This window comes from Acomys russatus, chromosome 19, assembly GCF_903995435.1.
Source record: "Acomys russatus chromosome 19, mAcoRus1.1, whole genome shotgun sequence".
Lineage (NCBI taxonomy): Eukaryota > Metazoa > Chordata > Mammalia > Rodentia > Muridae > Acomys > Acomys russatus.
This window is the reverse complement of record NC_067155.1, coordinates 36,403,976-36,424,324: the sequence shown is the minus strand read 5'-3', so window position 1 is coordinate 36,424,324 and position 20,349 is coordinate 36,403,976. Positions and strand designations below refer to the sequence as shown.

The following is a 20,349-nucleotide window of genomic DNA, read 5'->3' as shown; positions in this document are numbered from 1 at the left end:
TGTGTACGCGCGTGCGTGCATCCTGAAGCCATGTCACTGTGTGAGGCGGGTGGCTGTTTCCTGGTGTTGAAAAGGCAGTTTGCCACTCACAGTCCCCAGGAGGAGGGGTCTGCCATCCCACACCACACATGGCCCCATGCAGAAGTATTAGGCTGGTTAGGAAATAGGAGAAGTGAGTGGAAAATGCGGCCAAGAGCCTCTGCTGTGGTTTCTCCAGGAAAAAGCAGAGCAGGTGTTTAGACAAGCTTGTCGTCGGCTTACATTTCTGGGGAGATATGAAGTTAACTGTTCTCCCCAAACTGAAGTGGCACTAACAGCCCTTGATTTATCCCAGGGCTGGGGATGTGGCCAGGTTGGTAGAGCTCTGGTCTAGTCTGCACAACGCCCCAGGTTCCACCTCTCGCACTACAGAAGCTGGACCCTTGACGGTGCACACCTGTAACTCCAGCACTCTGGAGGCCCGAGAATTCCAAGTTCAAGGTCATCCTCAGCTACATAGTGAGTTTGAGGCCAGCCTGTGCTAACAAAGAGGGAGAGAAGAAGAGGAGGAAGAAGAAAAGAAAGACTCATCCAAATTCAGCTTGAGGAATGAAATAAGTTTATTAGGGGTTTCTCAGGGGGTGGTGTCCTACCAGGATAGCCAACACCCTGCCTACCAAGCATCTGTTTTATTTTTTTTAGAAAATGTTAATTTTTTATTTTTATTTATGTGTCTATATGTGTGTGGAGTAAATGCATGGGGGTGCCAGTTTCTTTTCTTTTGGTTTTGGGTTTTTTAGTTTTTTTTTTTTTTCAAGACAGGGTTTTTCTGTGTTAGCCTTGGCTGTCCTGAACTCACTTTGTAGACCAGGCTGGCCTCAAATTCACAGAGATCCGCCTGCCTCTGCCTCCTGAGTGCTGAGATTAAAGGCGTGAGCCACCACTACTCGTCTTGTTTTGTTTTTGTATTTTTTTCAAGACAGGGTTTCTCTGTGTAGGCTTCTCTAGAACCTGCGATGTAGACTAGGCTGGCCTTGAACTCACAGTGATCTGCCTGCCTCTGCCTCCCAAGTGCTAGGATTAAAGGCATGAGCCGCCACATCCAGTGTGAGTGCCAGTTTCTGAGGAGACCAGAAGAGGGCATCAGATACCCTAGAGCTAAAGCTGCAGGTAGTTGGTTGTTTGCTTATTTATTTATTTGCTGATTTTTGTTTCTCAACAGGGTTTCTCTGTGTAGCCTTGGCTGTTCTGGACTCACTTTGTAGACAAGGCTGGCCTCAAACTCACAGTAATTGCCTGCCTCTACCTCCCTGAGTGCTGGGATGAAAGGTGTGCACCACCACGCCTGGCTGATTTCCAGGTAGTTGTGAGTCAGCCAGTACGGGGACTGGGCACAGAACTGCTGGGCCATCTCTCCAGCCGAGCTGACCACAGGCTCAGACGGAATACTGCACAGACAGAGCCAGCGCTGGGAAGGTCCTGTGTTTATGCATACTCTATCCTTGCCATTATCAGGGATTCTGCTCTGAGGAAAACTCTGTCCATCTACAGGAAGGGCGGTTTGCCTTTTTGTTGGTTGGCACACAGAACAGCTGGACAGCTGCTTGCTGCATGCTGGACTACTCAGACTAGGATTCAGAGGAGTGTACATTCACTCTATCTGTTCTGATACTCGGTGAGTTCTGGTGGCCGGGCACTGTCCCTGGATGCCGGGCACTAGCTCATGGAGATTAGCACAGCTGAGTGTTGCCTGTTAGGGCTCCTTCTGAGAAGTGGGCTCTGCAGAGATGGGTTTGTACTTGCAAAACAAGCTCTCAAGCCGGGTGTGGTGGCGCACGCCTTTAATCCCAGCACTTGGGAGACAGAGGCAGGCGAATTGCTGTGAGTTCGAGGCCAGCTTGGTCTACAAAGTGAGTCCTGGACAGCCAAGGCTACACAGAGAAACCCTGTCTCATAAAAACCAAAAAAAAAAAAAAAAAAAGGAAGCGTTTATTTGGCTCACAGTCTGCGGGTTCACAGGCCGTCATGGCAGGAAGGCATGGCGGCAGGAGTGTGAGGCAGCTGCTCACATGGCATCCACAGTCAGGAGGCAGAGAGAGATGAATGCCACTTCTCAGCTCTTTTTCTTCCTTTCATTCAGTCCAGGGCCCCAGTCCAGGGAATGGTGTGGTCCACATTTAGGATGGGCTTTCCCACCACAGATAACAACATAATCCTTCATGGGCTTGGCCAGAGCTACCTAATTTGCATTATTGCTCACATGTGCCCTCTAGGTCCTGTCAAAGGGACCTGGTCAGTATTAGCTCTCACAGTGAGCTCTCCTTGTCTCCCTCAGGCCGGGCTAGAGCAGCGTCTGGCCCATGCCAAGAAGAAGGCCTCACAGATGGAGAGACTGCTGCCCAGGCAGGTGACCAGTGAGGACCAGCGGGAGGTGCTGCGGCTGCTGTGCAGGGCCCATGAGCTGGAGGTGGAGAACACGGAGCTGCAGGCTGACAACCTGTGCCGTAAGAACCTGCTGTGCCAGAAGGACTTCGTGATCCAGCACTATCAGCAGCACCGGCTGCTGTGCGAGCAGCTCATCCAGGGCCAGCGGCAGCTGATGCAGGGTGAGGCCAGCTCCATGTGTCCGCATCCTTGAAAGCGACACCACAGGACGAGGCCAAGGGAAATGGCTCAGCCAGTAAAGTGTTTACTATACAAATGTGGGGACCTGAGTTCAAGGCCCAGAACTCATTAAAAAGCTGAGCATGGTGCCACATGTGTGTAATCCCATTGATGGCCCAGAGTTCAGTTCCCAACATCATACACAAACAAACAAACAAACAAAAACTCTGTCAGAAAACATAGGACAGTCCCCAAGAGTATAGCACAAACACCAGTCTGCCACCATCTTGCTTATTGTGGCTGGCACCTATTCATACTCAATTCCTCCCCACTTCTCCCTCCCCTCCCCCTTCCCCTTCCCCTCTCCCCTTTCTCTCTCTCTCTTCTTTATTCTTCTCTTCTTCCCAGGGTTGCATGGCTTAATCTGGGCTGTCTTCAAACTCACAACTCTCTTAGGCCCAGCTTTTTTTGTTGTTTATTTGGTTTGAGACAGAGACTCACCATGCAGCCCTGGCTGGCCTGGGATCATCTATGTAGACCAGGCTGGCTTTAATGTCACAGAGAGCTACTGGCCTCTTTCTCCTGAGCACTGGGGTTAAGGGTATGGACCGCCATACCCAGCTCTGTCTTCGCTTCCTAAAAATACTTTATTTATTTTGCATTCGTGTGGGTTTGTATGTGAGCATATGTGCATATGAGTGCATGTGTGGAGTTCAGCAGTCAATATCCAGGTGTCCTCTTGGATCACGTACCACCTTTGTTTGTTTGTTTGGTTTGGTTTGGTTTGGTTTTTGGTTTTTCGAGACAGGGTTTCTCTGTGTAGCCCTGGCTGTCCTGGACTCACTTTGTAGACCAGGCTGGCCTTGAATTCACAGAGATCCTTCTGCCTCTGCCTCCCAGAGTGCTGGGATTACAGTCATGTGCCACCAGGCCCGGCTTCCACTTTGTTTTTTGAGACAGGGTCTCATATGAACCTGGAGCTCACTGAGTAGGCCAGGCTGGCTGGCCAGCAAGCCCCAGGGACCCTCCTGCCTCTGTCTGCCCATTGTTGGGTTTAAAGCCACTCACTGCCATGTTCTACTCTTTTGTGTGGGGATGAGGGACCCAACTCAGGTCATCATGTTTGAGCAGCAAGCACGGTACCCCCGTAGCCATCTTTTCCATTTTTTTCTTTCTCTCTGAGATGGAGTCTTATTGTGTAACTCAGGCTGGCCTAAATACACAGTCCTCCTGCCTCTGCTCTCTCAAGAGTGGGGACCCCAGTCATCTCCTTGAGTCTCTGGTTTCACCTGTTTGGGCTATTTCCTGTGAATGCAATGATACACTACATGACCTTTGGTGTCTGGCTTCTTTCACTTAGCGTAACATTTTTTTTCCTCCAGGCTCATTCATGTTGTAGCAGACACTGTAATGTCGTTCATTTTCATAGCTGGGTGATGTTCCACCACATGGGCAGCCTATGCCCATAAGCTCATGTGCTGGTGTTGTTTCCACTTTGACTGTTATGAACAATACTTTGGAGAACATTTCTGTCCTGTTCTCCCCCCCCCCCTCCCCTTTCTCATTCATTCATTTTTTCTTTCTCTTTTTTGTTTCTCTGTATGTCTCTGGTTGTCCTGGAACTCAACTCTATAGACCATTCTGGCCTCAAACCTAGATCAGTCTGCCTCTGCCTCCTGAGTCCTAGGACTAAAGGCATAGCATATGCCACCACTGCCTGGCCATGTTCAGTTTTCTGCATTACACTTTTTTTTTTGTCAGTTCTTTTGGGTATATGTACCAGGAGTTGGCCTTTTACTTTTAACTAAAATTTTATTTTTACTTTAGAATCATTATCAGTCTTTTCTCTCCCCCTTTTCTTCCCTTCCTGATTTGGTGATGCTGGAGATGGAACCCAGGCAAGCATGCTACATGCTCAGCCCAGTACTATTAGGTTAGGATTAAAAAGAACATTTCAGAACAACAGAAAAAGAATTTTAAACTTCAGCTAGGGTATAGCTAGATCAATGGTGGAATGCTAGCTTAGCATGTTCAACACATTGGACTTATCAAGTATAATGATGTATGGTTTAATTCTAGCACTCACGAGGGAGAGGCCCATAGATCTCTGTGCGTTTAAAGTTACCCTGGTCCACATAGTCAGTTCTAAGTCATCTGGAGCTGCACAGTGAGACCCTGTCTACCCATCCTCCCAAAGACCCTGAACATCACACACACACACACACACACACACACACACACACACACACACACGCACGCACACGCGCGCGCACACACACGCACGCACACACACACACATCATCATCATCATCATCATAAGAAGAAGTTAAAATGGCTGCATACGGAGAAACCTTGTCTCAAAAAACAATAATTAATTAAAATAGTGCTAGGGAGTTCCAGGACAACCAGGGTTATACAGAGAAATCCTGTCGCAAAAAAAATCATAAATAAGTAGATAGATAGATAAATAGGTGGGTGGCTGCATGCATTCATGCATGCATGGATGAATGTATGTATGGATGGGCAGGCTGGGCATGCAGCCCAGTTGGTAGAGTGCTTGCCTAGCGTTCATGAGACTCTGGGTTCCATTCCCATCATTGTCTAAACCAAGTATGGTGGCTCACACCTGCAGTCCCAGCACTTGGCAGGTATAGGAAGATCAGAGGCTCATCCCCAGCTACATAGTGAGTTCAAGACTAGCCTGAGCAACATGAAGACCCTGTCTCAAAACAGCTGTATGAAAATATGCAAGACAGTATACCAGAGAAGAAAAGCTCCTTCCCTTTGAGCATTACAGGACAGTGTTGCCTTATTGACACATGGTAGTGGTTTTCACCTGGCCTGAGGCCATGTGTGTTCTAGCACATTCTGATGGCTGTGCTCTCTGCTTCCTCAGACAATGGCATTTCAGCCCCAGAGCCTCTGGAGCAGCAATATCGACTGTACTCCCGGGAGCTGGGCGAGGGCACGCTGGACCGCCTGCTGCTGCAGCTCTCCGTGATGTCCAGCTCCCTCCGGGTGAGTCTCCCTTGTCCACCTCTGGCTAAGGCCATGGTCAACCCCATCCCATCGTGCCCTGCTCTAGGCCAGCCCGTGCTGGCCTGGGTTGGACAACAAGGAAAGGGAGATGGAAACTGAGGATCCGTCCATGTATCAGGTACTCAGAGTCGGTTCCAGGTGGAGCATGTGCTGAGCCACAGGCTGCATAGCCAGACCAGGTCCAGGACAGGGGAATGGGCTGGGGAGATAGCTCAGTTGGTGCTTACTGTGCAAGCATAAACACCCAAGCCCCTGGACATTCTAAAAATAAAAAAAAGCTGAGTGAGGCAGGACAAGTCTGTCACCCCAGTGCTGGGGAGGCAGAAATCGGTGGATCCCTGGGGTTCAGCAAGCAGCCATTCTTGCTGAATTAATGGATCCCAGGTTCAGTGAGAGACCCTGTCTCAAAAGATGAAGGAGGAGGAGTGCTCTGACCTGCAGGGTTCTACTAAAACTCGGGAGGGAGGTCACCTGTTGAGAAATGCAAGACACAAGGAAGGAGAGCAAGTCTGATTGATCAAGCTCTCAACTTTATTAGTCAGGCAGCAGCTTTTATAATTCAGAAGGCAAGGAAGCATATCGGTATAGCAACGCAGCTGCGTTCTCAAAACAGGGAATTCCAGGCAGGGTCATGACGTCCTGCCACACAGGGTATCTTGCTTTGTCTTCATCTAGCTTTAGTCTAACTGCTGACTCACAACAGGGTCGCTGTATCCCTATCTGTCTTTAGTGTAACTGCTGACTCACAACAGGGTCGCTCCATCCCTATCTGTCCTTAGCTGCTGACTCACAACAGGGTCAGCTAGTTTCTGGTGAAAGGTAAGCTCTGGGAAAGACAGAGACTTAAAGGTGCAGACTTGGACAAGATGGCTGAACATTGGTCATATGGCCTATTGTCCCCAACAGAGGAGGAGGGGGAGAAAGAAGAGGAAGAAGAAGAGGAGGAATGAGGAAAAGACCCAAAGGCCGCTTCTGCCCTCTACATGCACTCCTCTCCCACATGTGCGTGCACACATGAACATGCATATATACATGCAAATTCACAGTACATACATATAAAATAACTAGCAGGGGTCCAGTAGGTCTAAAGGCCACAGCCTGCCCAGTGAGCAAGTAGAGCAGGATGCAGTTGGAGTACTGGCGGGTCTGGGTGCTAGTCCCTTGGGTCAGGCCACCACCGCCTTCTGTTCTATCATGCCTCTAGTCCTTGGCTATTTCTGAAGAATCTGAGGTGGATCAAAGCTGGCGGGAGGGAATCCTAAGCATTGGCAGGTGACCCTTGGATGCATCCTCCGGGGAACTCAGAGAAATGCTTGAATTTTTTTACATTGTTGCAGGGCTCCTGTTGGGAGGAATGGTTTTAAGTTTTGTTTTGTTCTTTGTTTTTTTGTTTTTTGGTTTTGTTTTTGTTTTTCGAGACAGGGTTTCTCTGTGTAGCCCTGGCTGTCCTGGACTCACTCTGTAGACCAGGCTGGCCTCAAACTCAAAGCAATCCATCTGCCTCTGCCTCCCGAGTGCTGGGATTAAAGGCGTGCGCCACCACTGCCTGGCCTCTTTTTTCTTTTTCTTTCTTTCTTTCTTTTTTTAACTTCTTATTTGTTCTTTGTGAATTTTACATCATGCACCCCAATCCCACTCATCTCCCCGTCCCCTCATACCCACCCTCCACCCTTGCAACCTCACCCCCAACAGAGAAAAAAGAATCTCATTGTGGAAGCTGTAGTGTGTCACAATGTGTCCCACAGTACGCCCTATTTCCACACTTTGGTTGCAAATGGAATGCCTTTTTGGTCTGGTTCGAGGCCTCTGGATTCTGCTATTTTATCAATATTGGAACCTCACTGGGACTCCTCTCAGATATCCTGTTGTTGCCCTGTGTCATGGAGATCCTGCAGCTTTGGACCTGTAGGAGCGGCCCCTTCATGGACTCTAGAAGTTCATTCATGGGGTAGATGCTTGAGTGGCCAATTCAAAGCTCTGGGTCTGGACCTAAAAGGTATCTGAGTTGGTCAACCCATCAGCTCGCCCGCTCTCATGCCCTTGGGGCTGACTCACTAGCAACCCCCAGAACCAGGGCCAGCTCTACCCTGCTGCCCAGGTGAGGTGCAGGGCCCAATCTTCTTATTGCAGCCAGTGAGGGACATAGCCAGTTCTCCCACTCTCATGACCGCAGGGCCAGCTCTCCTGCCTGCCACAGATGGCGAGGGGCCAGGGAGGGGAGGAGGGTGTCTCTCCTTCATCTGCGCCACCACACAGCAGGCAAGAGGCAGGACCAGCTCTCCTACATGCAATCTCAGGGCTGGCTCACCTGCGACCCAGGGCCACCTCTACTGTGGCCCCAGGTGAGGTGCAAGGCCTGCTCTACCAAATGCTGCAGAAAGTGAGGTGCAGGGTGAGCTCTCCCATTCTGATGGCCGCTAGGCCAGCTTTTCTGTCTGCTGTAGGTGTCAAGGGAAGAGGGTGGCATCTTCCCCTCATTCATGTTACCACATGACAGACAAGTGTCAGGGCCAGCTCTCTGATGCTCACGCCCTTGGGGCCCATTCAACCACACCACCGCTACCACCGGGGTCAGCTCTACTGTGCTGCCCAGGTGAGGGGCAGGGTCTGCTGGCCTTGAACTCACAGAGATCCGCCAGCCTCTGCCTAAGTGCTTGGATTAAAGGCAGGTGCCACCACTGCTTAACCTTCAGTATCTTTTAAATTGTTTGTTTGTTTGTTTTCCTCTATTCCCATGAGAGAAATAGGTTAAGCAGACCAGGCTGGTGGTCCCTGGCTCATGGCTTCCCCTGAGACCTAGCAGAGGGAGTACACCAGCTTACCCATAGTCCCTTAGACACCTTCAGCTTGGCGACCCTGTCTCCTGTGCTCCTGATGTCCTGAGTCTTCTCCTCTCCTTCCAGGATGGCCCCATTATGAATGTGTCACCACCACCACCTGAGGAGAGCAGTGGAGAGTCTCTGAGTGACAGGAGGGACCTCCCGTGGGGTGCCACATTTGAGCTGCCCCAGTTGCTCCTAGAGAGAGACAGGTGAGCACAGAACCCAGGTGAGAGGGAAGATAATAGGTCCCCGGTGGAACGAGGCCATAGTTCTCAGGAACCTGCCGACACACAGGGGCTCACCTGCGAGCCCCGGCTCCCTCTTTCAGGGCCCTGTCTCATATCCTCCTCCTGAGCTTGTCTTAAATGAGGTACCGGGGAGATAGGTCACTTAAGAAAGGGCTTGCCTTGCAAGTCTAGTGACCTGAGTTTGTTTTGTTTGTTTGTTTGTGTTTGTTTTTGTTTTTGTTTTTTTGAGACAGGGTTTCTCTTTGTAGCCTTGGCTGTCCTGGACTTGCTTTGTAGAATAGGCTGGTCTTGAACTCACAGAGATCCACCTGCTTCTGCCTCCTGAGTGCTGGGATTAAAGGCGTGCACCACCACCGCATCAGCTGAATGACTGTCTTGTTGCTCAGGCTGCCATGACAAAACACTACACTCTGGGTTAAATACACTCAGATTAAATAACAGGAATTGTCTCACAGTTGTGGAGGCTGGAAGTCCGAGGCCAGCCTGCTGGAGGTGTGAAGGGACCTGCCAGGTGCGGAAGATGGCCGCCTTCTTGCTATGTCCTTATGCCGTGGCAGGAGAGGGAAGGAGAAGAAGCAGGGAGGTGTCTCCAATATCTTTCTCATTCTCGGTTTTGGTTTTGTGTAGCCCTGGCTGTCATGGAACAAGCTCTGCATATCAGTTTGGCCTCGAGCTCATAGAGATAGATCTACCTGCCTCTGCCTCCTAAGTGCTGGGTTTAAAGATGTGCTCCACCATTGTTCAACCTTCAACATCTTTTTAAAAAATAAATGATTATTTATTTTTATGTGTATTTGGTGTTTGGCCTACATGAATATCTGTGTGAGGGAGTCAGAGCCCCTGGAACTGGAATTATAGGTAGTTGTGAGCCACCATGCAGGTGCTGGGAATTGAAACCAGGTTCTCTGGAAGAGCAGACAGTGCTCTTCACCTCTGAGCCATCTCCCGAGTCCTCTTCAACATCTTTTAAAAATTTGTTTGTTTGTTTTGAGACAAGGTCTCTTTGCAGCCCAGGCTGGCCTTAGGCTCACTGTATGGCTGTGGATGATCTTGAATTTATAATCCTCCTGCCTCCACCTCCCCAGTGCTAAGATTACAGGCATGCACCTCCGCGAGTCCAACTCATGCCGATGGAGCCCAGGGCATGCTAGGCAAGTGCTGTACTAAAGGAGCCCCAGCCCCAGTCTTCCCTCCCCCCACCCCCTTTGCATTAATTAGGGACTGAACTTAGCCAGGCCCTAGTGTTTCCCTGGAGGACTCCAGGGAAGTGCCCTACCAATGATGCAGGATCCTGGTCCCTCACTGGGGCACTCTAGGCACTCTAAGTTCCTGTTAAGCCACCTTTTGAGGGTATGCTTCGTTGTGGTGGAGAAGATATGACTTCCTTGGTTAAGAAGGAAGGAGGGGGAGCTGGAGAATGGCTCAGAGGTTAAGAGCACTGTCTGTCCTTCCAAAGGTACTGAGTTCGATTCCCAGAAACCACATGGTGGCTTACAACCATCTATAATGTGATCTGATGACCTCTTCTGGCATGCAGGCAGTACACTGTGTACATAATAAAAATAAGGGGCTAGGGAGATGGTTCAGTGGTTAAAAGCACTGCCTGCTCTTCTAGAGGACCTGGGTTCAATTCCCAGCACCCACATGGCAACTCACAACTGTCTGTAACTCCAAGATCTGACACCCCTACACCAATGCACATAAATTAAAATTAAGTAAAATATTTTTAAAAATAATAGGGCTGGGCATGGTGGTGCATGCCTTTAATCCCAGCACTCGGGAGGCAGAGGCAGGTGGATCGCTGTGAGTTCAGGGCCAGCCTGGTCTACAAAGTGAGCCTAGGACAGCCAAGGCTACACAGAGAAACCCTGCCTTGAAAAACCAAAATCATCATCATCATCATCTTTTAAAAAAAGAAGCAGGAAGAGATGAATATTGATGCTCATTTCTCCTGTTTAGTTCATCCAGGATTCCACACGGGTTGGTATTATTCAGACTTACAGTGGGTCTGCCTGCCTCAATTAACCCAGCCTAGATAACCCTTCCCAGACTGGCCTAGAGATTCCTTTACGTGGTCTTTCTCCATCCCATTAGCTTGGTAACCAAGACTGAACAGCAGAGCTGCGTATCTCCCTCTCCTATAGAGGGCAGGGCCTGGCACACCACAAACCTGTGCTGTCCCTGGCCACACGTAGCCAGTGACCAGCATAGCCGTGCCAGCACGGTCCCAGCCACAGCAACAGAGCTGAGGCTAGGCATCCTGCCCAATATATGGACCAAAGTGCTCTGGGCTGGAGCAGGAACTGAAGCTGGATCCCAGGCTGCCCAGGCTGTGACCAAGGACCCAGGGGCTCGAGAACGTCTCTTGTTTCATCCCCAGTGATGGGAACAGGTCCTCAAAAGGCACCCCTTTGCGGAAGATTGGAAAACAAGACTCTCTTCTCCCTCCGCCAGCCCTCCGTATCCTGCTGACACCCCCCATGCTTGAGGTTGGTATAAAGGGTGCTAGCTACAGGGACACCCTTTCCCATCTAGCCTGCATGGGAGGATTGCTTCTGGGACACCATACTAACTACTGAGGGTGCCCTCTGTGCTCCTCCTCTTCTTCTTCTTCTTCTTCTTCTTCTTCTTCTTCTTCTTCTTCTTCTTCTTCTTCTTCTTCTTCTTCTTCTTCTTCTTCTTCTTCTTCTCCTTTTTTGTTTTGGTTTTTCGAGACAAAGTTTCTCTGTGTAGCCTTGACTGTCCTGGACTCGCTTTGTAGACCAGGCTGGCCTCGAACACACAGCGATCCACCTGCTTCTGCCTCCTGAGTGCTGGGATTAAAGGCGTGCGCCACCACTACCTGGCTCTGTGCCCTTCTTTTACAGAAGCCGAATGCTCTAGGCGCAAAGGGTCTGGTCTCCAGGCTGCAGCCCACAGCTGGCTCAGAGCTGAGAACCCCACAGCCAGCAGGAGAAATGAGCAGCCCACCTCTGAGTGTCCAGGCCCTCAAAGAGATGGCCCTGGGCACCAAGACCATTGCTCTCATAGCAGCCAGCCGGCGCTGCAAGGTGTATGACAAAGATGGTAGCTGCCTGGACTCCAGGGACCCCAGCCCCGCAGACTGGAGGTGGCCCCATGCCAGCCCCGGCAGGGACCGCTCTCTGGAGAGGAAGGCAGGGAGGAAACGGTCACCCTCATTCACCTGGAACCTGCAACAGGTACATAGATGTCTGTCTGCTTGTTGGGGTATGTCTGGGACAGCAGGAGATGGGGCCGGGGAGGGCAGGTGGCCACTCACACAGCCCCCATATGTTTGGGATCCCTGTAGTTGAGGTAGAAGAAAAGTGTGCCTACCCTAAACCAAGCCTTCACAGTGCCTGAGCCCATTGCCCAGCCCCAAACCACAGTGTCCACTTGTGTTTTGTGCATTTATAATCCTAGAAATGCAGGTCTGTGACCTGAGAATTTTCATGTGCCAATTCAGTATTAAATTCCTACCTTCTTTCTTTCCTTCTTCCTTCTTTTCTCCCTTTTGTGGTTAGGGATAGAACCCAGGAGCTTGCATGAATTAAGCAGGTGCTGTACCACTGAGCCACACCCCAGCCCCTCACTGGGGGATTCTAGGCAGGAGCTCTACCACTGAGCCACACCCCAGCCCCTCACTGGGGGATTCTAGGCAGGTGCTCTACCACTGAACCACACCCCAGCCCCTCACTGGGGGATTCTAGGCAGGTGCTCTACCACTGAGCCACACCCCAGCCCCTCACTAGGGGATTCTAGGCAGGGATTCTACCACTGAGCCACACCCCAGCCCCTCACTGGGGGATTCTAGGCAGGGGCTCTACCACTGAGCCACACCCCAGCCCCTCACTGGGGGATTCTAGGCAGGTGCTCTACCACTGAGCCATGCCCCAGCCCCTCACTGGGAGATTCTAGGCAGGGGCTCTACCACTGAGCCATGTCTCAGTCAGTATTATATTTTAACTTAAGGAAAAGGTCATTGGTTGCCTTCAGAGCAAGTCCCCTAAGTGGCATGTGAGGAGAGTCAATTCCTTGGGTTCACCACTACCACCTATTTCTGTGCTTCCACTGTTTGGTGTTGCTGGTGACTGAGGGCCTGGCCAACCTACATCCGGCCTCTGGTGAGCAAAACCCCAACCTCTGCTATTTACTGGCTTGGGAGAAATATGAAGGCTGGGCATTGTGATGCTGGCTTCTAATTGCAGCCTTTAGAAGGCTGTGGGTGGAGGACCGTCAGCTCGAGGCCAGCCTGGGCTATATATTGGGACCCCGTATCCAACACGCTGAAATTAACAATCAAGAAAGAAAAAAGCAAATGATCAGCTGATTCGTTCAATATAAAGGAAAGGAGGTAGCAGAAGTGGGGGGGGCGGGGAGGCGAGGTGAGCTCCTGCTGTTAGTCATGAAGGCAGGAAGAACACAATGTCCCAGTTGGAAAACAGTGGAGGTTCTCTTACTTGGGGTGTATCTGCTTTACTGTCCCACTCAGGCCTTCACCTGATTGGATGAAGCTCACCCACGCATGGGAGGGCTGTACTCCACATACTAACCTGTGTAGCACACAACCCTGAAAGCCCTCTGTCTTAGTTAGGGTCTTTCTTTCTTTCTTTCTTTCTTTCTTTCTTTCTTTCTTTCTTCCTCCCTCCCTCCCTTTCTTCCTCCCTCCCTTCCTTTCTGTCTGTCCATCTGTCTTTCTTTCTCATTTACTTTTATTTTTTTGTGCAATGGTGTTTTTCCTGCATGCATGTCTATGTGAAGGTGTCAGAATTGGATTTGTAGACAGGTGTGAGCTGCCTGTGGGTGCTGGGATTTGAATCCGGGGCCTCTAGAAGAACAGTCAATGTTTTTAACTGCTGAGTCATCTCTCCAGCCCCATAGTTAGGGTTTCTATTGCTGTGAAGAGATGCCACGACCAGGACAACTCTTATAAAGGAAAACATTGAATTGGGGCTAGCTTATAGTTCAGAGGTTCAGCCCATTCTCATCATGGCGGGAAGCATGGCAGCACGCAAGCAGACATGGTGCTGGAGACGGAGCCGAGAGTTCTACCTCCTGAGCCACAGGCAGCAGAAGTGAATGCCACTCCAGGCCTAGTTGAAGCATATGAGACCTCAAAGTCCGCCCCCCACAGAGACACACTTCCTCCAACAAGGCTGTCCCTACTCCAACAAGGCCACTCCCTATGGGCCAAGCATTCAAACACATGGGCCTCTGGGGGTCACCCACATTCAAACACCTTCTCTACAAGGGAAGGGGGCAGGAGTCAGACCCGGCCACCCACTTACTCCTTTATTGGGGCTGTTTGGTGATTCAGTGATTTGTTACTCTGGCACATAGTAGGTGTTTATTAAAAACAACCTTGCCGCCCTCATTCTGCCCTTCCACGTTCCTTTTCCAAACTACAGACGATGGAGAGACATCAGCCCTCTACAGAGCAGCCACCTGAGGGCCAGCTGTCCCCTGCACACCTCCAGCCACCAAAGCAGTCCGGGAAGAGCTTTTTCCCTGCTGTCCCTGTGGCCTCCAAGATGAAACCCAGCCTCAGTTCTCATGCAGGTATGGGGCAAAAGAAAGAAAAATAAGGTTTTCTGTATCTCAGGCCATACAAGCCAAAGACCTGGGACAGTCTGGGCTGTCATGGGTTGGCCATGCTTTTTCATGTGAGTTTTGGCTTTGGTTTTTCCTAATTTGCTTAATTGATTGTTGGGTGGATGGGCCAGTGACCTGGAAAATTAAGATCCCTTGGACCATCTCCTCATATCTAGATGTAGAGTTCATATCTGTCTAGATATAAACCAGTTGGGATGGATTTGAAATGGTAGCATGTTTGCTTAGCATGTGTGGAGCCCTAGGTTCCATTCCCCACCAGAGGGTGTGGTGGTGCAGGCCTCAACACCTGGGAAGTGGAGGCAGGCAGATCAAAGACTGGAGGTAGTCCTCAGCTGCATGGTAACTTTGAGGCTAGTTTGGGCTCCATGACACCCTCACTTAAGTAAAGCAGAGAAGCTTTTTTGTTGTTGTTTTTTATTTTGTTTTTGTTTTTTGCTTTTCAAGACAAGGTTTCTCTGTAGCCTTGGCTGGTCCTGGACTCCCTTTGTAGACCAGGCTGTCCTTGAACTCACAGAGATCTGCCTGCCTCTGCCTACTGAGTGCTGGGACTAAAGGTGTGTGCCACCACACCTGGCTGCTTTTGTGTGTGGGGGTGTGTGAGACAAGCTAGCCTAGTAACCCTAGCTGGCCTGGAACTTTCTTTGTAGACAAGGCTGCATTTGAACTCAAACTCATAGAGATCCACCTCCATCTGCCCCCAAAGTGCTTGGACTAAAGACGTATGCAAGGCATGTGCCGTCATGCCTGGCCCGAACTTTTTTAAAAAATTGTCTTGACAAATGTTTTGCTATATAGCCCAGACTATTCTTAAGATTGGAGTCGTGGCTCACGCCTTTAATCCCAGCACCCTGGAGGCAGAGGCAGGCGGATCTCTATGAGTTCGAGGCCAGCTTGGTCTACAAAGTTGGTCCAGGACAGTCAAGGCTACACAGAGAAACCCTGTCTCGAAAAAACAAAATCAAACAAACAAACAAAAAGATTGCCATCCTCTTGCCCTCAGCTTCCTGAAGTCCGGAATTACAGGCATCACTGTTCTGATTATAGACGTTGGTTTCTGTGATCACAATTAGTTCATAAAGTGCCATACAAGCTTGAGCAACCATGGAGAAGCCCAGTGCTGTAGTGTGTATCTGCAGCCCTGGTCATGGGGCCAGAGACTCGAAGCTCCTCGCCAAAGCCATGAGCGCCAGGGTCAGTGAGAGACCATGTCTCAAAAAACAAAGTAGAAAGCTGGGAGTGGTGGTGCACACTTTTTTTGGTGGGGGGAGGGGAGTAGGGGGTTGAGACAGGGTCTCTCTGTGTAGCCTTGTCTGTCATGAACTCACTTTGTAGACCAGGCTGGCCTCTAACTCACAGAGGTCTGCCTGCCTCTGCCTCCTGAGTGCTGTGGTTAAAGGTGTGCGTACCATTGGAGGGGATGCCTTTAATCCCAGGCAGAGGCTTGCCGATCTCTGTGAGTTCAGAGCCCAGCCTGGTCTAAAGTGAGTCTCAGGCCCGCTAAGGCTACATAGTGAGATCCCAGGCAAAGGGTGGAGAGTGATGGAGGAGAATACCCAGTATCGACCTCTGGCTTCCTCATCCACGCAAACTCACATGCACACACGTGACAGAGCACCTTATGGCTCAGTCAGTGGCCCTTCAAGAACTAAACTCCGAGCCAGGCAGTAGTGACACACACCTTTAACTCCAGCACTGGGGAGGCAGAGGCAGCCTGATGAGTTCAAGGCCATCCTGGTCCACAAAGTGAGTCCAGGACAGCCAGGCCTAAAACAGAGAAACTACTTTGGGAAAAAAAAAAAAAAAAAAAAAAAAAAAAGGAGGGATTGCACATCTGAATAAAATATTATCACTAAGACAAAAAAAAATTTTTTTTAATTTTTTAAAAATTAAAAAAAAAAAGGAGGGGCTGGAGAGATGGCTCAGAGGTTAAGAGCACTAACTGTTCTTCTAAAGGTCCTGAGTTCAATTCCCAGCAACCACATGGAATCTCATAACCATCTATAGTGAGATCTGGTGCCTTCTTCTGGCCTGCCAACTCACAGTCTGTATAATAAATTCTTTTTTAAAAATATATTTAATTTAATTTAAATTTATGTATGTCTGTGTGAGGGTGCCAGATCTTGGAGTTACAGACAGTTGTGAGCTGCCATGTGGGTGCTGGGAATTGAACCCTGGTCCTTTGGAAGAGCAGTCAGTGCTCTTAACCACTGAGCCATCTCTCCAGCCCCTGTATAATAAATTCTCAAAAAAAAAAAAATTAAACTCTGAGTCTGAGCCTCACAGGAAGCAATCGCTGGTGAGACGATGCTGAGGCTGCGTTGGGGGTACGGGTGGGGGTAATTGAGAGCTTGAAGCCAAGCCAGACTGCTTAGCAATTTAATTTCTCTAAATCTACCTCTTTCTTTTCCTACTCATCTTTGTCTTCTTCCTCGCTCCTTGGCCCCCAGCCCCCAGCCTCCCGTGGAGCCATAGGGAGGTAGTGAGGGAGGCGCCTCCTCTCCTACTGCTAACTTTGGTCTCTAGGCTTGGTGGGTACAAATAACAGTCCCCGTTGCTGGTGTCCTTCAGATGAGAACACACTTCAAGTGCCAGAGGTCAGCTTCACCTTCCCCAGTGCCATGTGGCAGAGCAGCGCAGCACCAAGCCGGCCTCCCCTCCTGCCACGTGACATCCGAGGTCAGTGGCTGCGCCTCCAAATCCCCTGTGTCCCCCTGTCCCCCACCCCACTGGCATCTTGGATACACATGTTCCCTCTGAGGGAGAATCAGTGGAAGGGCAGCAGCATCCCACTGTCCAGGCCACTGTCACTTGTAAACGATATACTTAGCAATGTTCTCAGAAGACAGGGGGTTGGGGGTGACCCTGGCAGTGTGTGGACTGCCAGGACTCGAAGCTGAGCTCTCTGTCTCCCTTGGCCAGCTCCATGTACTGGTTGGGAAGAGACATTAGGGACCAGGTGGCTTTCCAAGCTGTCCTTGTCCCAGCAAAAGTCCCCTGGCATCCCTGACGGAGCTCTTCACTCCCCCTCTCAAACATTTCCCTTAACTTTGAATGAGACATCTGGTCCATAGTGCCTGGCTGGGTCAAGGGTCAAGGGTCAAGGTGGGCAGGAGAGGGCAGAGGAGGCAAGGAGGAGGAAGGTCAGCAGGCTTCAGGGCTTGAGGTGACATAGCTAGGAGTGGGATACTGGTGGAACAGGCACCCTGCTCAGTGGAGCCAATAGGTGAATGCTCTGTCCTGGGGAGGTGCCACCAGGGCAACGGGAACAGGAATTAGGTGGGCATCTGCTTGAGTCCATTCCCTACCCACTGCATATGGCTCCTTCAAGTTCTTTTAACAAATATTCTTACTGGGGCTGGGGATATAGCTAACTCTATACATGTTTGCCTTGCAAATATGAGGTCCTGAGACAGACCCCCTGAAATCCATACAAAAAAGCCCAGTGTGCTGGCGTGTGCTTATAATCTGAGATCGGAGAAGACAGAGGCAGGGAGATCGCTGGGGTTCACCATCCATCCATCCATCCATCCTAGGGTCCAAGAAACAACACCTGAGAGTGTACTCTGACCTCTGCACAAATGTTTACTGTCATGTAGACACATCTGCACACGCCTGCACACACATCACACAACCAAGTATTATTATTTTATTGGATACGTTTAGCTCCAATTTATGATCCAGGATAGCACCTTCTCCAGGCGTGTGTATAGTCACTATGTAGACCGGGCTGGATTGGAAGTCACAAATGTCATCCTTCACTTCCTAAGAGTTAAGATGACAACCCTGTGCCGTTTCACCCCCGACCCTGCTCACCACCAGCTCACCCTGGTTTATTCCTTCACAGCTAAGTCTGTTGTGGTTTGTTTGACTGAGAAAGATCCCAGTTAAGACCCCTCACAGGATGGGAAGCATCACTCTGCAGGAGGGTGGCCAGGTTAGGTGGCAGTCTTGAGGGTTGCAGCCGTGTCCCTCCTCTTCCTTGCCTCCTGACAAGCATGACTCTGACTTCCAACCAAACCCCAGTTATGAGGTTGGCCACATTAGTGTCCATGTTCATGTCATCGCCATCTCAAATGGAGAAGCCAGAGCTACCCCGATTCCTTCCTGGGGCCAGCAAACTTCCTTTAGCACCTTTAATACCATTGGGTGAAGTCAAACACTCCTGGGCTGTTTGACTACCAGGATTTTGAGGGGGTAGGGGGAAGTGGGCAGTCCTTCCTGTTGTCTGACATCAGTTCCTGGTGCTGCATCTTTTTTGTTTGTTTGTTTGTTTTTTGAGACAAGGTCTCTCTGTGTAGCCTTGGCTGTCCTAGACTCGCTTTGTAGATCAGGGTGGCCTCGAACTCACAGCGATCCGCCTGCCTCTGCCTCCCAAGTGCTGGGATTAAAGGTGTGCGCCACCACGCCCGGCCCTGGTGCGGCATCTTAACTTTTCCTCATGCTGCTGTTTCTGGGGTGGGGATTAAAGGTTCTGGAGGAAAGGGTCTTCCAGGTGCTGAGGGGACAGCCAAGCATGCTGAATGAGAGCCTGTTTAATACTGTATCTTTGAGTGTGGGGGATAGGGAAGGGTCCACACAAGTCCTCATCTTTGTCGTATTTGGCCAGAGCTGCTTAACTGAGTGGCCTGGGAGCGTGGAATAACCACATCAGCCTGAAGGTTGATGAGGAAAGCTTTTGAGGTCACACATGATAGCTGGAAGAGGAATCTGGTATTGAGGAGGTCAGCTGCATGTCCCAAATGTGTGTGTGTATTTGTGTATATGTTTGTCTATTTGTATATGTGTGTATATATGTGTGTATATGTGTGTGTGTACATGTGTGCATGTGTGCGTGTTTGTGTATTTGTGTGTGTGTGTGTGTGTGTGTGTGTGTGTCCAGGGAGAGTCCAGGTCCTGTGATGTGAGTATCAAGTTGCAAGTGGCCACAGATGGGCTAAAGTCACAACGTCTGGTGAATGTTGACTTCGCTTGGGTTGGTCTGGCCACAAACTAAAGTCTCCTCTCCACCCCAGGGTCTACAGATAGCAGAGGCCGGCGTCACAGCCCACTGCCTCCCAACAATCCTTCCAAGCTGCAGGGTGGCAGTGCCAAGAGGCCAAGGCGTCCAAAGTAGATGGCAGCAGGAGACAGCTACCTGGAAGGCCAAGAGTCCGGTGGACCCCAACACTGGAGCAGAGATGGAGAGTGAGTCACCTCACATGCTTGAGGACCTGGCCATGTTGACTTTGGGCCTTTCCTGGGTCATTACAGTTGCTGAGGATGCCCCTGTGACAGCTCCATGTCCCTGGATTCTGATGACTAATAGCCCGTGGCCCACACTCAGGCTGTGGAGGTCCCCAGGGTAGGAGAATGTGTCCTCATTGCCTCCAGCCACTGAACAGTCTGCAAGTGACAGGGTGGCTTTCCCCCTGCTACCTGGTTCTCCCTCTAAGGCCCTACGAGCTTCCAAAGCTCCCAGTGATGCTGACAAGGGAGCTGATGGTGAGAGGCAAGAGGGAACAGCCTAGACCAGGGAGAAATGTGTCCTTTGCTTTTACTGGAAACTTGCATGGGAAAGAAAGACCTAAGGGGCTTAGGAATTTGGGTCTATTTGTTTGTTTATTTGAGACAGGGTTTCGTGTAGCTCAGGCTGGCTTTGAACTTGCAATGTAGCTGATGATGACCTTGAACTCTTGATCCTCCTGCCTTCCTCTCTCAACTTCTGAGATTATAGGCATGGGCCACTACACCTGGGGATGCAACTCAGGACCTCTGGCATGCTAGGCCAGTGCCCTAACACCTGCCACATTCCCAAGTCCTTCTGTCTTCAAAACAAAACAAAACTAGCGGGGAAAGAGGACACAAAACTAAGTTTGGTAAGACATTGCCATTGCCTTGTCTGTTTTTTGTTTGGTTGGCTGGTTTTGTTTTTCTTTTTCTTTTTCGAGACAGGGTTTTTCTGTGTAGCCCTGGCTGTCCTAGAACTTGTTCTATAGACCAGGCTGGTCTTGAACTCAGAGATCTGCCTGTCTCTGCCTCTGCTCGGATTAAAGGCATACACCAAC

At 50.2% G+C, this 20,349-nt stretch overlaps 1 protein-coding gene across 1 annotated transcript in view; it reads left to right on the top strand.

Annotated features, from left to right (window-relative positions):
- The window catches only part of LOC127202522 (kinesin-like protein KIF19), a 47,375-nt gene extending 27,685 nt beyond the window's left edge, over positions 1-19,690 (top strand). Inside the window, exons 13-20 of the mRNA XM_051161160.1 lie at positions 2,315-2,585; positions 5,480-5,601; positions 8,526-8,653; positions 11,073-11,181; positions 11,560-11,892; positions 14,101-14,251; positions 16,874-16,981; positions 19,318-19,690. Of these exons, the coding sequence (XP_051017117.1) occupies positions 2,315-2,585; positions 5,480-5,601; positions 8,526-8,653; positions 11,073-11,181; positions 11,560-11,892; positions 14,101-14,251; positions 16,874-16,981; positions 19,318-19,418 (1,323 nt within the window). The 3' untranslated portion in view covers positions 19,419-19,690. The remainder of the gene's footprint in view (positions 1-2,314; positions 2,586-5,479; positions 5,602-8,525; positions 8,654-11,072; positions 11,182-11,559; positions 11,893-14,100; positions 14,252-16,873; positions 16,982-19,317) is intronic.
- Positions 19,691-20,349: the final 659 nt, after the last annotated feature.